A 19,231-nucleotide genomic window follows, 5' to 3' on the forward strand; every position below is an offset into this window, starting at 1 on the left:
GACAGCTTCAGCTGACAGAGCTGTGACGAGACGCCCGCCAAGCCTGAATGAAAAGTAAGGCCGAACAAAAGAATGCTGACCTTGATAACTCTGCATTAACACTGTGCAGGACAGTGATGGACCAACACGGCAGCAAAAAAGGGCGTGACTGAGACAGAAGGACCAACTGAGGTCAGAAGGCACCTCAGAATGGACAAAAAACACAGAAGAAGAAGATGCAGGTTTCACCTACGGTGAGCATGGACATTGGAGAAGGACTGCCCCAATTAGGGTCAGAACCAGGATGGACAGAACTTTGAGCAGCAGCAGCAGCAATGGTCGCAAACAGACTGAAAAGGAGGAGGGCAGGACCCCAGGGCACGGTTCAGGCTGTGGTTTACCCAAGACACCAGAACAGGAAAGTGATGAACACACACACAAACACACACATCTACACTTGTTGATTAAGTGAGAAATGACACACACACACATCGAAATGCTGATTCAATTCACTGAGAAGTGATCCACACACATACACATCCACACGCTTGTGCAACAAAGAGTGATGCACACACACACGCTGATGCAATGAAGAATGCTTTGCTAACAAATGCTTATGCTGATATGCAAAATGCTGCACACAAACATCCCAATATATAATTTTTATGAGGAGCCATTGATTACTTAGAATGTGTTTTATGTCACCCAAAGAGCATTTATGTAGAGTTAAGGAAGAAGGTCTAAAACGGTTTGGTTATGAAAACAATGTCTGTGCGTGATGTCTGTTTATGGCTCAAGGCCTTGACTGAATTCTTTGCTGTGCTTCACACAGCCTGGTGAGGAACAGTGGCACAGAGTGAAAATGATGAACTAATAGTGTAAGTTTTAGGTCGGAGTACCAGATTTTCTGTGATTGAAATTTAATTCAAGAAGGAACAAAAGGTGCTACGGTACCTGAGGTTCTCATTCCTACACAATATTGTCCCGGCAGGAAGTAAAACTTTCCTGTGAATTTCTGGTTGATTTTTGGATTTTGCTTAGCGCTAGCTTAATTATATCAGTGAGCTTTGGCTTGTGTTCTTTCTCTAAGCGAGAGAGGGATAGTTTTATGCCTGGACATGTCTGCAACGGGCCCTAGTATGTGTTATTTTATTAGTATTTTGTTGGTTATGTCTGTCTTCGTTTTCGTTACAGTGCACTGAGATAAGAACATCTGAGAGGTGCGATCCACCGGTGGTGATATTTGGACATTTTGCGAGTTCATGATTTAACAATCAGCTCTTTAAACCAGGCCTGAGAGATTGAAATTTAAAGCGCTATAAAATATTATTACTGTAAACAGTTGCAAAGTGTGTTTCTCCATGATTATAATTGGCTTGGGAGAAATTCACTTATATGGGACATTGATAATATGAGAAGTCCTGAGTCTAAAAGGATTGCAGCGAGTCAATCCAGTCCAAAAAACAAGGAATTGTTTTCCTTTAAAATGATGACGTCATCTTGCTGGTGATGGATGCTCGAATAGGTCACGCGTGAGACTCCATTATCAGCAATATCTGGTATGAATGTGTGTGAATGAATGCATGTGACTGGACTGTGATGGACTGACTTGATACTGAGACAAAGACTGCACGGACTTTAGGATTAGTAAATGCTGACAAACAATTCACCAAGCCGGCAAGAGAGGGTGGATGCTTCGCTTTGTTTTGTTTTGTTTTTGCAGGAGCAGGAGGATAAGAGAGACTGGAGGAGGAGACGGTAGCTTCACATGAGAGTGTGGAACTGCAGGTTTAATCCTTTGGTTGCTAATTTGGAGTTACTGATGTTTGCATTAAGAAAAACTGTGCTTTATTAGCTGTGTTTTGATTAAGCTATCATGTTATATTATTGGGAATGCCAAATGCTACAGTGGAGAAGTCTTTTGATATCACTTATGACTGGAATATGTTGCTATTAACCATGGCAGCCCACTGTAAAAAGTTAATTAAGGTTTATAGAGGAATAGTAACAAAATTTTAACAATATTTATGAATGTTTTGCCACATTCAAAATTAAATTCAAATTAAAATGTACCATTAAACTCAGAGAATCAATATGAAATCAAATATATGCAAATTTTGTAGAAAGCACATGACTGATAACTGTTCTGTCCTGAGCTCTTGTTTCCTATAGCTCCCACTTGACCACACCAACAGTTGTTTACCACCAAAGGAGGTTAATTAAAAGTTTGACAACAAGCATAAAATTTTCCAAAACTTAGAGACAGAAAGGAGTTCTGAAGAATCATAATTTGGCAAACCACTAGGATGGAGTTGGACATCCTCAGGGTGAAAGAAGGTTGGTGTGACCAAGGTGTGGTTTGGCTTGTTCTATGTATATTTCAAAATGTTACAGCTCTGGATGGACCAGTTACCAGTGCATGGAAGGATGACAGACTTTATTACATGAGGAGAATGGAATTTTGTGGGATTGAAGATCCTCAGGGTGAGTGGTTGACTAAAGCATGCATATAATAATCATTTTGTGATTGAATGTTAATGGACTGATAATTGCCCACAATTACAGTTGTATTGAATTACTGTGGGTGTGGTCTACCTGATGTTTAAGCACTCGAATTAACATCATAATGTGATAATTAAACTGATTTCATTCCCCAACACAGGAGACAAGGCTGGAGCAACAATACGGGAGAGGAGAATTTATGTTGCTTTCTGAGATATGATGTCACTAATCTTTTTTAATTTTCTAGCTTCGGTGAATTGACACATGGGAATGTGTCAAAAAAGTGGAAGTTGAGTCTTAACATCAAACAATGGTTATATAAAATTTTTTTATGACTTTATTTGTGTGGTTAATAATTTAGGTATGGTAAAACTTAAGCTTATAAAGTTAGAATAAAAGGTTAATTTGTTTCTGCATCACCGGAAGAACAATGGATAACAACATTAGATTATCAAGGCTAGGGAGAGAGGTGTTTTGGTTTTCTGTCTCTTATAGAGAGAGGAACAGACACCAGATGAGGACACGGAGATATGAGGACCCTTCACAGCAGAGACAGACTTAGGGACTGCCGAGACAGCAACTGGGGTCAAGTGTCATGGCGTTTGGGCTCCTCGAGAAGATGGATCCCATAAACACAGCAATAACCATGAAGGGGTTGGCGAAAATCTAGGAACACCAGACCAACGAGGTTCGAGAGGCTCTTGGTAAAAAGGGGGACACGGCTGTGACCCCAAAATACACAGATCTTTGTTTGAAATCGGGGCAGAATAATCCCCTGATCTGTGCAACGACCAAAGGGTAGTCTACCCTGGAGGTTGAAGAAAGAAGCTGAGAATCACCCAACTGGAAGGTACTGGTAGCTGCAGCAATAAAATAAAGGTTAAAAACTCCTTGGACAGAGGTTCTAGTCTAAGTACATTTGAAAGGTATAAGGTGGCACCAAAATGGAAAACTGGAGCACCAAAATAAAGCTGTGGGAGAATTGGGGAGTAATGGGAGTGTCATCTGTACTTGTTGTTGTTGTGTTCATTATTTCTCTTGCATTTGAACTGCGCAAACACAGAGGTCATCCTACATATGGTCGACCCGTTAAAGGGGGACAGAGGGCCTCAGGACCAAGATGAACTGGCCCTTGTAACGCTGGAGTGTATGTTATAAGTGATCTCTTTTTTAAGAGATCAAGAGAGGGAATTGTGAGATTATTCTGTTATTATATGTTACCTTATATCTGTAATCAAAGTAGTTGAATTATGATACTGCTGTAGATCATATTATACCCCTTAATATAGAGTGTGTGATCAGTATGTAGTTTTAGTTTGCATTATACTTCTGACTTTAAAAGAGTGTGAAAATCATTAGATCTATTGGATTGACCTGTATTATTTGACACTGTTGAATGTGTTACACTGTTTCTTGACATATTATACTGCTGAATCATGAAGAGAATGTTGGGTGCAGGAGACCTTGTGACTATCTTAGGAGAGACAGACTGCATTTCATACCCCCACCGTCTTTAGAACATGAAGACAGGGAGCCGAGGTCATAACTTAGGCGCCGTAAGAGAGAAAACATGTGAATGTTTAGGCTTTTCACGACTAGGTGGGGGCCACTAGGAGCTATAAAAGGCTGAGTAACCCGTCACCATTTGGAGACATGCTGTGACCCTCTTCAGGCATCTCTCCCCATCATGATGGTTCTTATGCTCATAAGTGATGAATTGTATAAAAATAAAATATTGTTGATTGAGCATGTATACACCGAGTATTGTCCCTCCTTCAGCCCAAAGATTAAAACAACTGGGAGTTTTTAACATTTGTCATCAAGTTTTCTAATTGCTAGTCTCATTAACATTAAACAATGACTAAATAGTTTGCTTGTTTCTCTCACTCTCCTTCTTTTTTACTTTTTCAGACAAGTTCAGTAAAATTAACAGCAAGAACCTTGAGGGACACTTGTTTTGAGGCTTGGAGCAGCTCTCCCCACATTTTATTGACATCTTCTTGTCCAAAAATAGAACTAGACTCTATAACAAGACTTGACTACATGCTAAGGTGGCAAGCCCTAACTCTACACAAGTACATTTAAATAAATGTAAGTGTTAGGAAAAATGTACTTCTACAAGTACTTTTATTGCACCATGTTCATTCACCCACGAGCAGCTGTAACATGAATCAAATGGCTGAATTACCACCTCAGCAGGCAGTCAGTCTTGCTAATGGCCTCATTTTATTCAGGTGTGTTGCAGCAGGGACACATTTATAAAAGTTTCAGGACACTCAGGGCACTCAAGGACTGGAGTATCAAAGCTGCAGCACAGTTGCCCTTATGGATGACATTTGTCCACACGTTCAGAGCCTGCAGTATAACTCGTCATTAAAGAGTGTTGTGTGAACGCAATATCACGACAGTCAGGGCATATGCAATACTGGGGTTTGTGCAGTATAATTGATGTGTTTCCGTTATTGTTATCTATACTGTCCTCTGTGTCCACTCTTCTTGTCATTTGTTTGTTCTAGTATAATGTGATGACTGTTTTTGTCTCTGTTACATGACCTGTAAATAGTGTCTCTGTATGTTTTTACTAACTTGTGTTTAACACCAACCTGCCAGAGGGTCTGCAGATGGAAATTAGCCCAAGGCTATAATATGGCATATTTACATTTATTAAAATATTCATTAATATGTATTGCCCCTCTTTCTAAAAATAAAATAAATAAACATGGTAAGATTAGACCATTTTTTCTTTCTGGCATCACATTACTGTACTCACTGTTCAAAGAAACTGACAATCTAGTGATTTCTAGTTCCTTTAATACACTTGACAGTGAAAAATACACAGTAAAGGTGAGCATTTATGGCTTTTTGTCAGTTTATATTACAAAGAGTTCAGAAAACAAAATCAGTTGTTCACTGTACATTATCAATTACACAGTATGTTTAGTTTATTCTCGCTACTGGAAAAATTATTTGCATTAAGATGTTATACTACTGTACCGTGTGCATTGTATTAAATCTGCTCAGAGTTGACATGTATTGTACATCCAGGACATGAATATCAAATCACTTTTATTTTATTGTTACTTATTGTTATTATTATTAAAGTGACAGCTGTGTAAAACAAATCCTGTTTTATAGCCACTCACTGTTCTGTTTCAAAATGAAATTGGTTATGCTGTTTTGAGTCAGTATTAGCTACAAAGCCATAGATGTAGAAACTTAACTTGTTTGGTAGCACAGCAAGCTCTCGTTCACTCAGTGCACGTGGGAGCTGATTCTCAGGAATGGTGATCTCATTTGATGGGCAGTGATTATGTGGTCCTGTCCAGTCCACACCATAATCCTCATCAACCTGAAAGAGCATGCACATGCCTTACATCTAAACTGAAGTGGTGTTTCCTGCAGCTGTTCCTAGGTGGACATATTGAGTCTGTCAGTGCCTATGCGAGTTTGGTTCTCTTCAGGTATAACAAATTTAACTTTGTTTAAAGTATTGCCATCTATACCTGACAGATGGAATAAAAGGAGAGAATGACTTGGGAGACATTTTCACTTACAGGAGAAATATTTGGTACACCAACTTGCACAGTAGAAATAAACTCATCTCAACTACAGATAACAGAGTTTTACATACAAGAACAAATAGGGATCAAATAGTCATGTACCTGTGACAAATCTTGTCCCTCCTTTCTGGTGCAGGGGTGAATGGTTGTTTGCTGTTCTGAGTCCGTGCTGATTCCATGCTTCCTGGAATGACTGAAGATGATGTTGAATGTGATGCAAAAAGCATCTGTGCAGTGCAAACAAGTCAATTTCTTCACCAGGGTTGAACAGTCCTTGAATCTCTAGCTGGGTGAAGATTGTGTAGAAAAGGTCAAGGACGTTTTCATATACATCCCTCCACAGGCGCTCAATGCTATAAGACACAGTGAGGGAAATTGTTCATTTATGGTTTTTCAGGCATTCCTACTCGCTATTTAACATCAACTTTGTTATGTGTTATCAGAGAACAATTAGCTGCAAACAGCAATGAAACATTCAACTATCTACTATTTAAAGCACTAATGACCCTGCTGTCTACCAAGATGTGATAAGTAAGTAGACTGTGGAAAGCTGGTGGGTCTCCTCTCTGTGTAAAAGGTTCCTACAGGCTCCACTGCCCCCAGTCTCTGAGTTAACACACTAACAGCTAACACTGCGCCGGCTAAACCGCGGTCAAGTGAGCCCTCACTTACGAAGTCACAGTCAAGCTAGCCGCCCCGCCAGCCGCACCTAAAATGTGGTTGCACAACTCTTACGCATATTACGGTACGAATGAAGACCGGCTTAGAAACACAGTCTTTTGTGTCCTGACACTATTTAACCTTAATATCCACTCCCAGTTTTGGTTCATCTCCACTTTTCACCCCATGATCCACAGCCAAGATTACTGTGCGATTCAGAGAAAATTAACAATAAAATTTACCCAATATACAGTACTGTACTTTTAATATCTTAATGTTTGACCTCAGATTACAGGAAAACTGTAAGAGGTGCCACAGATATTTCACTGGATTCTGACTATAGGCTGTCTCCACTCTTCACCCTTTTTCATGGTCGAGGAGCAACTTCTGATGCTATCTTAACACTAGGTTTACTAACCTGCGCAAATTTGCGTAACTTCCCTAAACCCAACACCCCCTAGAATTACTGGGTTTTTTATTTTCTGGTGCAAGTCCTGAGTTGCACCATGAAAAAAACCATCTGCATGTATTCTTTCACTACATCCATGATTCTCCTCTGTGGTCTTCCTCATTCATCCTGTTTGGAGCTTAATGTTCAACATCCTTTATCCATTAAAATTACAGAAGGGTAAGAAAGTAATCATCAGAGCAGGAATCATGATAAATGATAAACAGATTACCAGTACATAAAAACATATCATTTGCATAATTTCTCTGATAACGCTGCATTGGATGGGTTTATTAACGGTGGGCTGAAATTGTACTACAGTCTGCTGATGAGGAACTATTTTTAGTGTTGAATAAAAAGTCCTCCACAATCTGTATTTGAATTGTCATTAAAACCATAGAGATTATTACTTGTAAAGGAATAAAAGTGGGACAATGCCCATCAACATATAGTGTATATTTTTGGAAACATTACAAATATACAGGTAATTCTGGGTTCACCGGAATTGCAGATTAGACTGGTGGACAACTGGTGACAGCATCAGTGACAGGGAGGCCAAAAGGAAGAACAAATTAATCATCAAGGCTGGAAGCAGAATTAAGAGGCGTCAGAGTCGGCGAGGGTCCGAGGTCAATGAACAAATTGCCCACCTTCATGGATAATGCATCACCCTCAAAAGGATTCAAAATCTTGGCCATGAAGAACAGCTCAGGAAACGTATTTTATTGTTTCGTCTGTGAAACTGTATAAATGAAATGTAAATTACGTTAAAGGCAAACACATTTGTAAGCCATAAGAAACAAACATGCTTTGCATTATGCCTTTAAACATCTGTATAGATTTGATACAATATTTATTAACTGAATTTGCTAACATGTCTTACATAGTGAGAGTATTTCTTTTACTGATGATATTTCAAAGATATGTATTTTTTATGACTAATTAATGCTCTACTGAACACATGGCAATGACAGCAAATGTGGAATTTTTTTAATTTGTTGTTTAAATTTGATATTATTGTAGGCAGTATATTTTCTTAGCCTCTGTCATACTCTGTTAACACAGCAATCTCAAAAACCGTACAGTAAATTTGGCTGTGGATCACAGGGTGAAAAGTGGGGGTCACCCAGAGTCAGAATGCAGTGAGATATCTGCGGCACCTCGTACAGTTTTCCTGTAATCTGAGGTCAAAGTTGGGAATATGTAGAGTACAGTAGAGTAAATTGAGCAAAGTTTAATATCAATTTTCTCAAAAACCGTACAGTAAATTTGGCTGTGGATCACAGGGTGAAGAGTGGGGGTCACCCAGAGTCAGAATGCAGTGAGATATCTGCGGCACCTCGTACAGTTTTCCTGTAATCTGAGGTCAAAGTTGGGAATATATAGAGTACAGTAAAGCAAAATGGAAAAATTTCACTATTAATTTTCTCAAAAACCGTACAGTAAATTTGTCTGTGAATCACAGGGTGAAGAGTGGGGGTTGCCTAGAGTCAGAATCCAGTGAGTATTAAAAGTACAGTACTGTATATTGGGCAAATTTTATTGTTAATTTTCTCTGATTCGTACAGTAATCTTGGCTGTGGATCACAAGGGGAAAAGTGGAGATGAACCAAAACGGAGTGGATTGTGATGTAAAATAGTGTCAGGACACAAAAGACTGCGTTTCTAAGCCAGTCGGCATCCATACCGTAATATGCGTAAGAGTAGTGCAACCACATTTTAGGTGCGGCTGGCGGGGCGGATAGCTTGACTGTGACTTCGCAAGTGAGGGCTCACTTGACCGCGGTGCCGGCTAAACGTGTCTCAACAACGAGATGGCGCCGATAGCTTTAGCCGTAGCTGCCCCACTTATTTTAGACAGTCACAATAAAAAAAGTAAGCAATAATACTTTCATAATATTTCAATGTCAAACGTCATAATTAAGGTCAACATCTAAATAATGCTGTGTACAGAATCACACAGGTGTTACATTACAGCGTACACTTACCTCAGACCTTCCTCCATTATTCTCCTCCTAATTGTGCTCGGAGACACAGAAAACATATCGGCAACTACCCCGATGGTTATCCCGGACAGCACTAAAGTCCTGAGTGCTGCACCGGGATTTCAAGACGTGGACGACCAACATTTGAAGACAGTTCTTCCTCGGCGTATTCCAAATGAACACGGTGCTGAATTGATCTTAAACTTTCGACAATGTTGTCATCAATGCTAACATCTTGAAGAGCAGTTATCATCCCAAGCATTTCAGAAACATCATCTAAACGACTCAAAACAGTATCTACAGGTAAATGATCCCTCTCTATCTGATCTGCTAAAATGAGCAGAATTGATCGAAGTTCACACCAGTCCGCCATCCTCCGTGACTTTTGACCTAGCACGTTTTTGCTAACTGTAGCAGCCATCCGCGGAGCAGGTATCCAGGAAAACTAGTCGATAGTAAACGATCAGCCAATGGGCGCAAAGGTCAAGCCCACTCACACTGATTGACAGACAAAGTCATTCTGCTGAAAAGTCGCATTATGAAATAAATAGGCCATTAGGAAAAATGGGATTTTGAAATAAAGACTGACTTTGAAAAAAGGACATTTTGGATTAAAAACAGCTGGAAATAAATAAAATGCCTCAGGAATAATCTCTGTTATTGTGAAAAATAAAGACCATGAAATAATATTTCACAATAATAAGTAAATTTATATAGCAGAATGCAATATATTTCACAATAATGAGCTTTTTTTCAAAATGTGTTCCATTATTTCACAATATCATTCTCACATTACATATCTTTGTCTTATTTATTCACATAGTTATTTATTTCATCATGTCCTATTTATTTATTTAATTTTGAACACTTTGGAGTTCCATAGGTTTTAGAGCAGGGGTGCTCAATCCCAGTCCTCGAGAGCTACTATCCTGCAGCTTTTAGATGTATCCCTACTCCAACACAGCTGAATCAAATGGTTTGATTACCTCTTTAGCATGCCATCAAGTTTGGCAAAGGCCTGATAACAAGCCATTCATTTGATTCAGGTGTGTCGGAACAAGGATGCGTCTAAAAGCTGCAGGACGGTAGCTCTCGAGGACTGGGATTGGGCACCCCTGTTTTAGAGCAACAGGTATTTATATGAGAGTATAGGTAAAGCTGTTCCGATCCACACTCCAGTCCAGAAGGTGGCAGTAATGCAACTGAAGTTGTTTCAACCGCCATAAAATAATAGATGAAGAAGAACAAGGGCCAGCCCAGCCCTCAAATTCAGCCTCCGAATGATGGTACCTACAAAATGTCTGTCAAGGAAGTAGCCCTGAAACAGGAGCCGGTGCAGTACGAGCTGTCGCCGCCGCCGCCCCAGCAGCAGCAGCCGCAGCAGCAGCCCTTTAAGGAGCAGCCATTAAAAGAGGAGCCATTGCAGCAGGGGTAAGTCCATTCATATTGAGGCTTGTTAGTTCGTTGGCTTAATTTGTTTTCTTAAACTACGATAAAGTTGTTTTTAGTGATAAGTTTTTAATTAAAAAAATAATGCTATTAACGGTAAACTAGCAGCCCCAGTGTGCTTTAAGTTCTGTACATGTTTTTCTAGCTTGATTGACGTGCATTTGGGGCCTGGCAGGAAGAAGAGGCTCAAAAAGAAACGTGGTCGCCATGCCAGAAAAAGAGCTGATGTTTCTGTAAGTAACATCCCTTATGATGTGAAATAGGAGGTGATCAAAGACCTGATCAAAGAGAAAAGCCAGCTATCAGGCTTAGGGACTGACTCGTGCTATATTTTTGGCGTGACAAAGTCAGGATGCAGGATCATTTTCTTTGACCAGTGCAGCTTTGGGGAGTTATATAGTGTTGTTTGAAAACATGCTGGAGTCACTTGGACAAAAGGTTATGGACAAGGTGCAGTTGGGTGATATAAATAAAAAAAAAAAAAAAATTTTTTTAATTTTTTTAAATTTAAAAAAATTCCAACAGAGACTCATTAGTCCAATAATGACAGTAGGTGATATATTCCGTTTTTTTAATTTGAAAGTCTTGTTTCTACGTTCAATGTGTTTTGTTTAACTTCCCCTGTGGCATCATGTTGATATGTGTCAGCTGTGTCTCCCCAGGCGTTTCCACTTCCCTCATTAGCCTTCTGTGTATTTAAGTCCTGTCTTCCACTGTCCAGTCGTCTGTTTGTCTTGTTTCATCTTTCTCCAGGTCTCAGGTTTACTATGTGTTTTCTGTTCAGGTTCATACTCATGGTTTGTTTTTGTTTGGTTTTTTTGGTCACATTGTTTATAGTTAACCTTAGTTTATCCCAGTCTAGATTTTTAATCTTTCTTTTTCCCCTCGTTTTGCCTTGGTTTTTGTATCCTTTACTGTACATTAAAGCTGTATGACATGATGATGAGTATGGTCAGCATGCCTTTTATTTTTACAGAATGAGAAATCTCACCCTAGAGCTGTTCAACCACCAGACAGAGCAGTTGCGCTTCCCTGTAAGTAAATGGTAAATGGCCTGTATTTATATAGCACTTTACTAGTCCCTAAGGACCCCAAAGCGCTTTACATATCCAGTCATCCACCCATTCACACCCAGTCTCTGAGTTAACACACTAACAGCTAACACTGCGCCGGCTAAACGTGTCTCAACAACAAGATGGCGCCAATAGCTTTAGCCGTAGCCGCCCCACTTATTTTAGACAGTCACAATAAAAACAAACAAAAAAAAAAGTAAGCAATTATACTTTCATAATATTCACACACTGGTGATGGCAGCTACATTGTAGCCACAGCCACCATGGGGTATACACTCTTTGTTCTAGTATAAAAGTGTACACTGAAGGTTTTGAATTTAAAATAATGTCGGTTAAAGTCCTGTGGTGGTGTTTTGATCTCTACTCTGTCTGATCATGCTTCTGTGCATGTCCATGGTTTGCCAACAGCCCTCAGAGGCCATGTATGGGTTCAAATTGTGGTCATAAATATTTTGTACTTGTAAATCAGGATTTGTATGTGTAAAAAGAATTTGTGTGCATTTAAAAAAAAAAAAAAAAAAAAGTGTGAAACTCTGCACTCAAGTTACAAGTGCGAATTTTGACCCTATTTTTCTTCCTTTCATCTGATTGGCCAATGTCATGTCAATCACTTTATGTGATTTGTCATGATTCCCTCCAAGATCACAAAAATGATTGTTAATACTTTTTAGCAATGATGGGGAAACCTTTGTGTAGTTTTGTGATGCAGCACAAAGAGTATTCAAAGATACACTATTAAATGGTATTTATTTTGTAAGTTAGGTAATCAAAGATATTGTTTCTATACATTTAAGGATTTCGCAATGTGCCCTCTGTATTAATGTCTTCAGGGATGTGCAAAAGGTAAGGAAGTTTTGAAAACCTACTCAAGACGCCAGAACAAGCGTGGAACAGTTTAATGTTTTACTGGAGGTCGGGTTGGTTTCATCTCTTGCGTTGTCAGAAATGGACTGTGGGATTGGAGGTACTTTTGACAGGGAATTTGGGCCAAATGGGAATGTCTCACAATAACTTTTGAGACTCCTTTGAAAGGGTAAAGGGTTAGTATTTACTGGATTTTGTTTGAAAGCCACTGTGATGCTTACTTCCACTCATTTCTTTTTCTTCTGTTTGCTCACTTTTATAGGTGGCTCCCTGGGAGTGAACCACATGTGTAACTTGCATTTGATGGCTTCCATCTGTCACTCAGGGGCTTCATTATGTAAGCAAATTGCTCAAAGGCTTGAGTCTGGCTACCTCTGCCCGTCAAGCGCTACTCCAAGTGGAGGGGGAAAGAAAAACTTATCAAAATAAAAAGTGAAACTTTAATGCTCTACTGGTCTGAGTGTGATCAATTTGAATCTCATCCCCAAATTGCCACATTAGTTAGCTTAATTTAAATAACCAAAGTGGAGAATGAGTAGTCCTTCAGGTTAAAAATTCAGTTTGATAACAAACATACTGAATTTTTTAATTGTTTCACTTGTCTCAGGATCTTAATGTGAAAAACCAACTGTCATAAGTGCACTGAGGGGGTTGAATCCCTTGTCCCCTGTCCCTCATGTTTTAGGTTGAAATGGAAACAAGTCCTCCAATATACCTTGTTATTATTATTTATTTATTTTTTGTTAATGTAAAAAAGCCTTTACTCAAATAATTAATCAAGCTAAGCTCATAATTTGAATACAGGGATTTCATTTGACCTGATTTTGGGTATGTTTTTTGAATATAGAAATCTTTGTTTTTTGTGTTTGTATTTAACACCATATTAACATAATCAACATTATAAGATGTGAATGTAAACCTAGAAAATCTAGAGAATTATGTTATTGAAATTTTGTTTTTATTCTCCACCTCCTCCGTCTCCAGTAATTGTCCAGGCAGATATCAGACGAGTAATTATTTGTATTTCTTGAATATTGACTCCACAATTAAGGAGAAAAAAAGGGGGAGGGGGACTGCTTGGTTTGCACTTTTAATTTGCTTCCTGTGTGTAGTGGCGGCACTCCGTCTCTATTTCACTCTTCTGTACCACCTTTAGGAGTCAGTCCGGCAACATGCATTTGAAACGCGAGCAAGTCCAGGCACTTTTCTTGCAAAGAAAGATGTTTAATGAAACTTTGAATTTACATGGCAAGACTCGGTCAAAAAACTGGGCGTTTATCAATATGCGTACTTGTGCGTACTTGCGTTCTCGTGTACTCGTGATACGTGATCAGTCGGAGACCAAGTACTGTTCCAATTCGAAGTACGCATCACGCCGAGAACGCGAAAAAGTCCCGGATGTGTTCTCGATCCGCCCATTTTATCGAGCATGCATCGGTGTAGACTTGGGACAGCTAAATATCCCAGAATGCATTTCGTCCAAAACTCAACAGCGGACTTCTCTCTACTCAGGTTAAAGAAACCCCAGCAGCTGTCTATAGTATTGAGCAGGGCTCTAGAGTGCGACCAATATGGTCTCAAATGCGACCAAATTTTCCGTAGTGCGACTAAAAAAAAAAACATTTGGTCGCACCAGTGCGACCAACTGTTACCAACATTTGGTCGCACCTGTTTGGGTAACAAAAAAAAATCTCTGCAACTCTCCATGTTAACAGCAGACACACATTATGCCCCTATCGTGGACTAAACCAATCAGAGATAGTCAGGGGCAGGACCTCTCTGATTGGCCGTGGTCCAGTGGAAAGTGCAGGTAGAAGAGGGAGGTGAGTAGCTTTAATAAGGCGATATCAATTCATTAACGGATTCCACACAAAGACGTAAACACAGAGCGACCCGACGCATCAGAATCAGCTTTGTCTTTCTCGGCTTTCTCACCGGACGGCCCGCAGACGGACACGCTGTCGGAGCTTAGCGATTCTGATGCGTCGGGTCCGCGCTGTGTTTACGTTTTTTTGCGCTGATTCTGAGCTGCAGGTTTTGTCTCTCCAACCAAAATTCGCCGAGCCAAAAAGAAGCAGCAAACTGCGCTTCACATTTGATCAATGTCGTCATGAATTCCCTCTGACTTTTGCTGTTTTGCTTCCCCACGATAAAAATTACACTTCCTACACAGCTCCCTGTGTGTACTTCAAGAACAGTTTCCCGTCTCAAATCTGTTTCCTGGATTATTCATTCGCTTATTACCCACCAGTCTACCGTTGTTTACAGCGCTGTCTTTTTCTTTTTTCATGTAAATGACGTCCGACAAGAAAGCCTAATTTCTGCTGTTCAATACTGAAGAAATTTAAACTTCTTAAAATTATGCAAAATTGCAGAATATTTTTAAGATTATCTGCTATACAACGCCAGACCAGGAAAATCTCCTTCATGTTTTTCTGTGTTTTATTCTCAGTTACTTTTACACAAAGGCATCTGCTGTGATGTTCACAATTCTGATGAAGTCTCACAAGTGTCAGTACTGATAAATGATCAGAATTATAATATTTCTGACTGTCTGAGGCTAAATTGAATCGAATCAGGACTTTGAGAACCTGAATCGAATGGATTATAGAAATCAGTGATGATATCCAGCCCTAGTGAGCAGCCTAGGCCTGACAGAAGTGGATGTAGCTGTGGGTAATAAGAAAAGATGAAAAGAACTATTGATAACTTTTTTGTTAAGTTAAGGCCTGATCCGTCTGAAGTTCATAGCCAGTGCTCTGACACGGTGCCATCAATCTTTGAATGCTGAAAAAGCAGCAGTGTATCCAGAAAACACATTATATGCTGCAATAAATGCACTGCCCAAGTGTCCTCTCTCCCCACTGCCTTTCAGCAGCATGCAACAGCAAACAGGTCGTCAGAGGAGGCCAAGATGATGATTAAGTTTAACATTTTCTACAATATTGACAAAGCACTTTAAGCACAACATTGTTAGTTAATAATTTAGAAATGAATATTGTCTGTATGGACTTCCCCCCCCAAAGAAGGTGCACATGTAAAACTGCGGTGTTAAGCGAAGCGGTTGAAAAATTTGAGTGCGCCTAACTTTTGTGCCGGTACGCCTAAATTTTTAAGTTAGGCGTACCGGTGCGCCCATGTCAAATAGTTAGTCTAGAGCCCTGGCCTGCGTGTGCATGTACCCGTGTGTCTATATGAGTGCACATGAGTGAGTGTGCGCGTACCTGTGTGTATGTGTGAGTGTAACAGTTTTAAGCACTGTGTGTGTCCCTGTGTATCCAGTTACAAATGTTGAGACCCCCACACAGGTATCCTCTGGGGAATTTCCACTCAGCATTAACTCCTCTTTGTCTTACTTTCACAGTTCAACTGGGAAGGGTCTCCTAAAATCTACTCCTAAATTTATGATACAGTCAGGCTGTAAGAGCCAAAGTCAATGTTTTTGTTTTGTTGCGTGTTTTGGGCTTTAAATGCTTTCAGCCTACAGCAGTGACAGGTTTATGGATCACTTCATCCAAAGAATCTCCATGGTACATACACAGTGATTAATAACCGTCCCGTAGAGATTATTCTGCATGGATGCCTCGGATCTTGGTCTGCATTGGCATAAAAGTCATATATAATGATACTATAATAAGCTGCTACTGATAACGAGAAGTATAGGAATATTCTGTAAATATTTATGTAAGTTTATGAATTGTGGTGCAGGTCAGTTAGGAAAATAATCCTATAAAAGTAATAAACAACGTAAAAACCATTACATCACTGTTAAATTTTAACCTGTTAATCTTCACAAATCAACAAAAGGTGTTTTGCAGTATGTTAAAGATAAAAGATATTGCTTTTTTATACAAAAGCTTTTGATGTTTTCAGTTCTGTTTACTTGTTTATTGAGAAAAATCCAGCCTGCCTTGGGCTTAAACAAGTGCACTGAAATCTGGGTGAATATCTGCGATGGACACCTGAGAGGTGATCATCAGTGATAGAGGATCTGGATTTGTTAAACTTGTTGAAATTCATCACCCTGATGGTGGGGCTTCCCTCAGTGTTGGCATGTGAGTGAGGATATTTTTCCCTATTTGGCTTGAGAGAAGTTGCAATTTTTTCCATAAAAGCCTCCACTGCGGTGTACATTTCAGGTCCTTGCATTGTAGCCTGATATTCATTTAACCTCTGTCTCTCTTCCACAGCATGTCTTTATCCTGTCTTCCTTCTCTCACCCCAACCGGTTGCAGCAGATGGCCCCGCCCCTCCCTGAGCCTGGTTCTATTGGAGGTTTCTTCCTGTTAAAAGGGAGTTTTTCCTTCCTACTGTCGCCAAAGTGCTTGCTCATAGGGGGTCATATGATTGTTGGGTTTTTCTCTGTATTTATTATTGTGCGATCTGCTGTACAATATAAAGCACCTTGAGGCGACTTTTGTTTTGATTTGGCGCTATATAAATAAAATTGAATTGAATTAAAAACTGAACTCAGCTTTCCAAAAAATGTGGTTAATCACAGGTAATTCATGATTTAACAAGAGAGGCAATTATTTTTTCCACACAGATCAGGTAGGTTAGGATAACCTTTCTGTCTTTAATCAATGAAATCACTTTAAAACTGTGTTTTGTGTTTTCTTGTGTTTTCTAAAACATACATGTGATATGTACCTGCAGTCAGCTGAGACTGAAGAAGTCACCTGGATGAGTGACGAAACGTTTCTCCCACAAAACGCTACGTCCAGATGAACAGATTCAACTTTTGGAGATTTACTTTCCTGGACGATTGAGAATACATCAAGACATAGATGTGATAAATATGCAAAACACTAAGAAATCAGAAAAAAACATTTTTTCACACCAGTGTGTGATAGTTGCCACTGGGAGAGTTCATTTATCTGGAATGAGAGGTGGAGATGTGATAAAAATGAGTGCACAAGTGTCACAGCTTCATGACTCAAAGCTGTGCATGCAGTGCTAAAAGGCTCTGTCCCATCAGTCTATACTCAGTCCTCACTCTGAGCATTTAGAGCTGAGCCTCACATCTCCCTTGTCCTGGTACTTTGAGATTGGAGCAGAACTGAGCTGAACTTCATGGCGTGTTGGAGAGAGCATGTTTTGCTTTTTTAATGTTCTGTTCTAAGTTGACTTGCAGCATTTTGTTTTTGTCTAAAACACACAACAGCTGAGCTGAGATAGAAATACGGCATAACAGAGGCCAGTCTGAGGGCTGCATTCACAGCACTGTATTTTCCTTTCCAATTATCATTAAAAATGAAGCATTTTGTTAATGAAGCATTTAATAATACTGGAGCTGTTAACACAAAAATACAAACATTTGAGCAGAGAAAGTCTCTTTATTAAAATGCAGGTTTTAACTTGAGCGATGACCTCAGGACCAACCACACTTTCTTCAGACTGTGAGACGAGGAATAACAGTTAGTCCTTTCATTTTCATTGAAATTTTGAAAATTAAATAAATGTGTGTGAAAGGTGTACTTGTGTGTTATTACAGCTTCTTACCTGCAGCTCACGAGACAAACATGTATTGGGTCTCAGCCTGGTCACCTGAGAGAAACATATGGTAGAAAAACACTGAAGTGTAATTTCTCTGTGTGTCCAACACATTTAAACATCAGATTTTCTGAACTGTTCAGTATGATGTACGAATCCTCTGAAGAGCAAAGTGTGTCAGTGTGCTGCTCGAGTAAAGCTTAGACTTGGACTTGGTTGGTAGTAGTCATAGAGCTTGACCATGGCTGGCTTCAGGTTGTCCACTGGGAGCTCCTGGGTGATCTCTAAGCTGTGGTTGATGGGTGTGTCCTTTGATAACTGGACGAGACAGAAACAATTGCAGACACAGTTTGTACCAAAGATCATCATCTGGTGTCCCCACGGTGACTTTCACTTACCTCCTCTAAGTACACCAGAACATGATCTTCCTTCTGTTCAACACGACTCACCAGGAGACCATGTTTGAGCTGAGAGGAGATGACATTGTTTTTATTATCATCATCACAATTATCACATGAAATGCACTCGTTGGTAGAATCTGTCTAATTACTCACACTCCTCAAAGACTCGGGGTCTGGGGAAAATCCAGAGAGCATTTTGATGTCCAGGATCACCATGTTTGTAGTTTTCTCCTTTCCACTGTACCTGTGTTTGAACAGTGTGATTATGACCTGTGTGCACACTTGCTTTTCATCTACCAGCAGTTCCTCCACACGGGTAAAGAGCACTCCTCTAACCTGTCACATACTTACAGCGATTGTATTTTCAGACTGAATTTGGGTCTAGCAGATTCACTGGTGGTGTTGACCTCTAGTTGTACTTTCACACTGAGAGTGGTGACATCAGTAGGTGTCGGGATGTTGTAGTGGACAGAAATCTGAGAAACAAACTTGGGTCAGGTCCACAGAATTAATCATACCTCACTCCACCCTGCTGTCACTGTTCTACACCACGACATATATTTGCACACATACTTGTCCTTTTATAGTCATGCCTATATCGCTATATGTATCTATTTATCTCATTATTTATCTGTGATATCTCTGTTTCTACACTCATTTTATACGAGTGATTGATGTTTGTTGTGCATTTGATGCTATCACATCTCGGTTTCCCTCTAAGATGAATAAAGTTTCTCTGATTCTGATACAGACAGAAAGTGAGTTTATTAATTTTTGCTCAATTCTCTAATTTAGTGTAAAATAGAATTGTACTAGG

At 39.7% G+C, this 19,231-nt stretch overlaps 1 protein-coding gene and 1 long non-coding RNA gene across 2 annotated transcripts in view; one reads left to right on the forward strand and one right to left on the reverse strand.

Moving 5' to 3' along the window:
* The first annotated feature begins 10,727 nt into the window (after window positions 1–10,727).
* LOC134624225 (uncharacterized) lies at window positions 10,728–12,817 on the forward strand. The gene is made up of 3 exons (XR_010093493.1): window positions 10,728–10,816; window positions 11,560–11,617; window positions 12,783–12,817. It is a non-coding gene; the product is annotated as an uncharacterized LOC134624225 (long non-coding RNA).
* A 1,280-nt stretch (window positions 12,818–14,097) lies between these two features.
* Window positions 14,098–19,231, reverse strand: part of LOC134620354 (murinoglobulin-1-like) — a 33,051-nt gene continuing 27,917 nt past the window's right edge. The window contains exons 28-34 of the mRNA XM_065470099.1: window positions 18,766–18,890; window positions 18,568–18,658; window positions 18,412–18,480; window positions 18,226–18,331; window positions 18,043–18,067; window positions 15,554–15,563; window positions 14,098–14,127 (exon numbers count right to left, since the gene is read on the reverse strand). Coding sequence (XP_065326171.1) covers window positions 14,098–14,127; window positions 15,554–15,563; window positions 18,043–18,067; window positions 18,226–18,331; window positions 18,412–18,480; window positions 18,568–18,658; window positions 18,766–18,890 — 456 coding nt within the window. The remainder of the gene's footprint in view (window positions 14,128–15,553; window positions 15,564–18,042; window positions 18,068–18,225; window positions 18,332–18,411; window positions 18,481–18,567; window positions 18,659–18,765; window positions 18,891–19,231) is intronic.

Source organism: Pelmatolapia mariae, linkage group LG3_W (genome assembly GCF_036321145.2).
Source record: "Pelmatolapia mariae isolate MD_Pm_ZW linkage group LG3_W, Pm_UMD_F_2, whole genome shotgun sequence".
Lineage (NCBI taxonomy): Eukaryota > Metazoa > Chordata > Actinopteri > Cichliformes > Cichlidae > Pelmatolapia > Pelmatolapia mariae.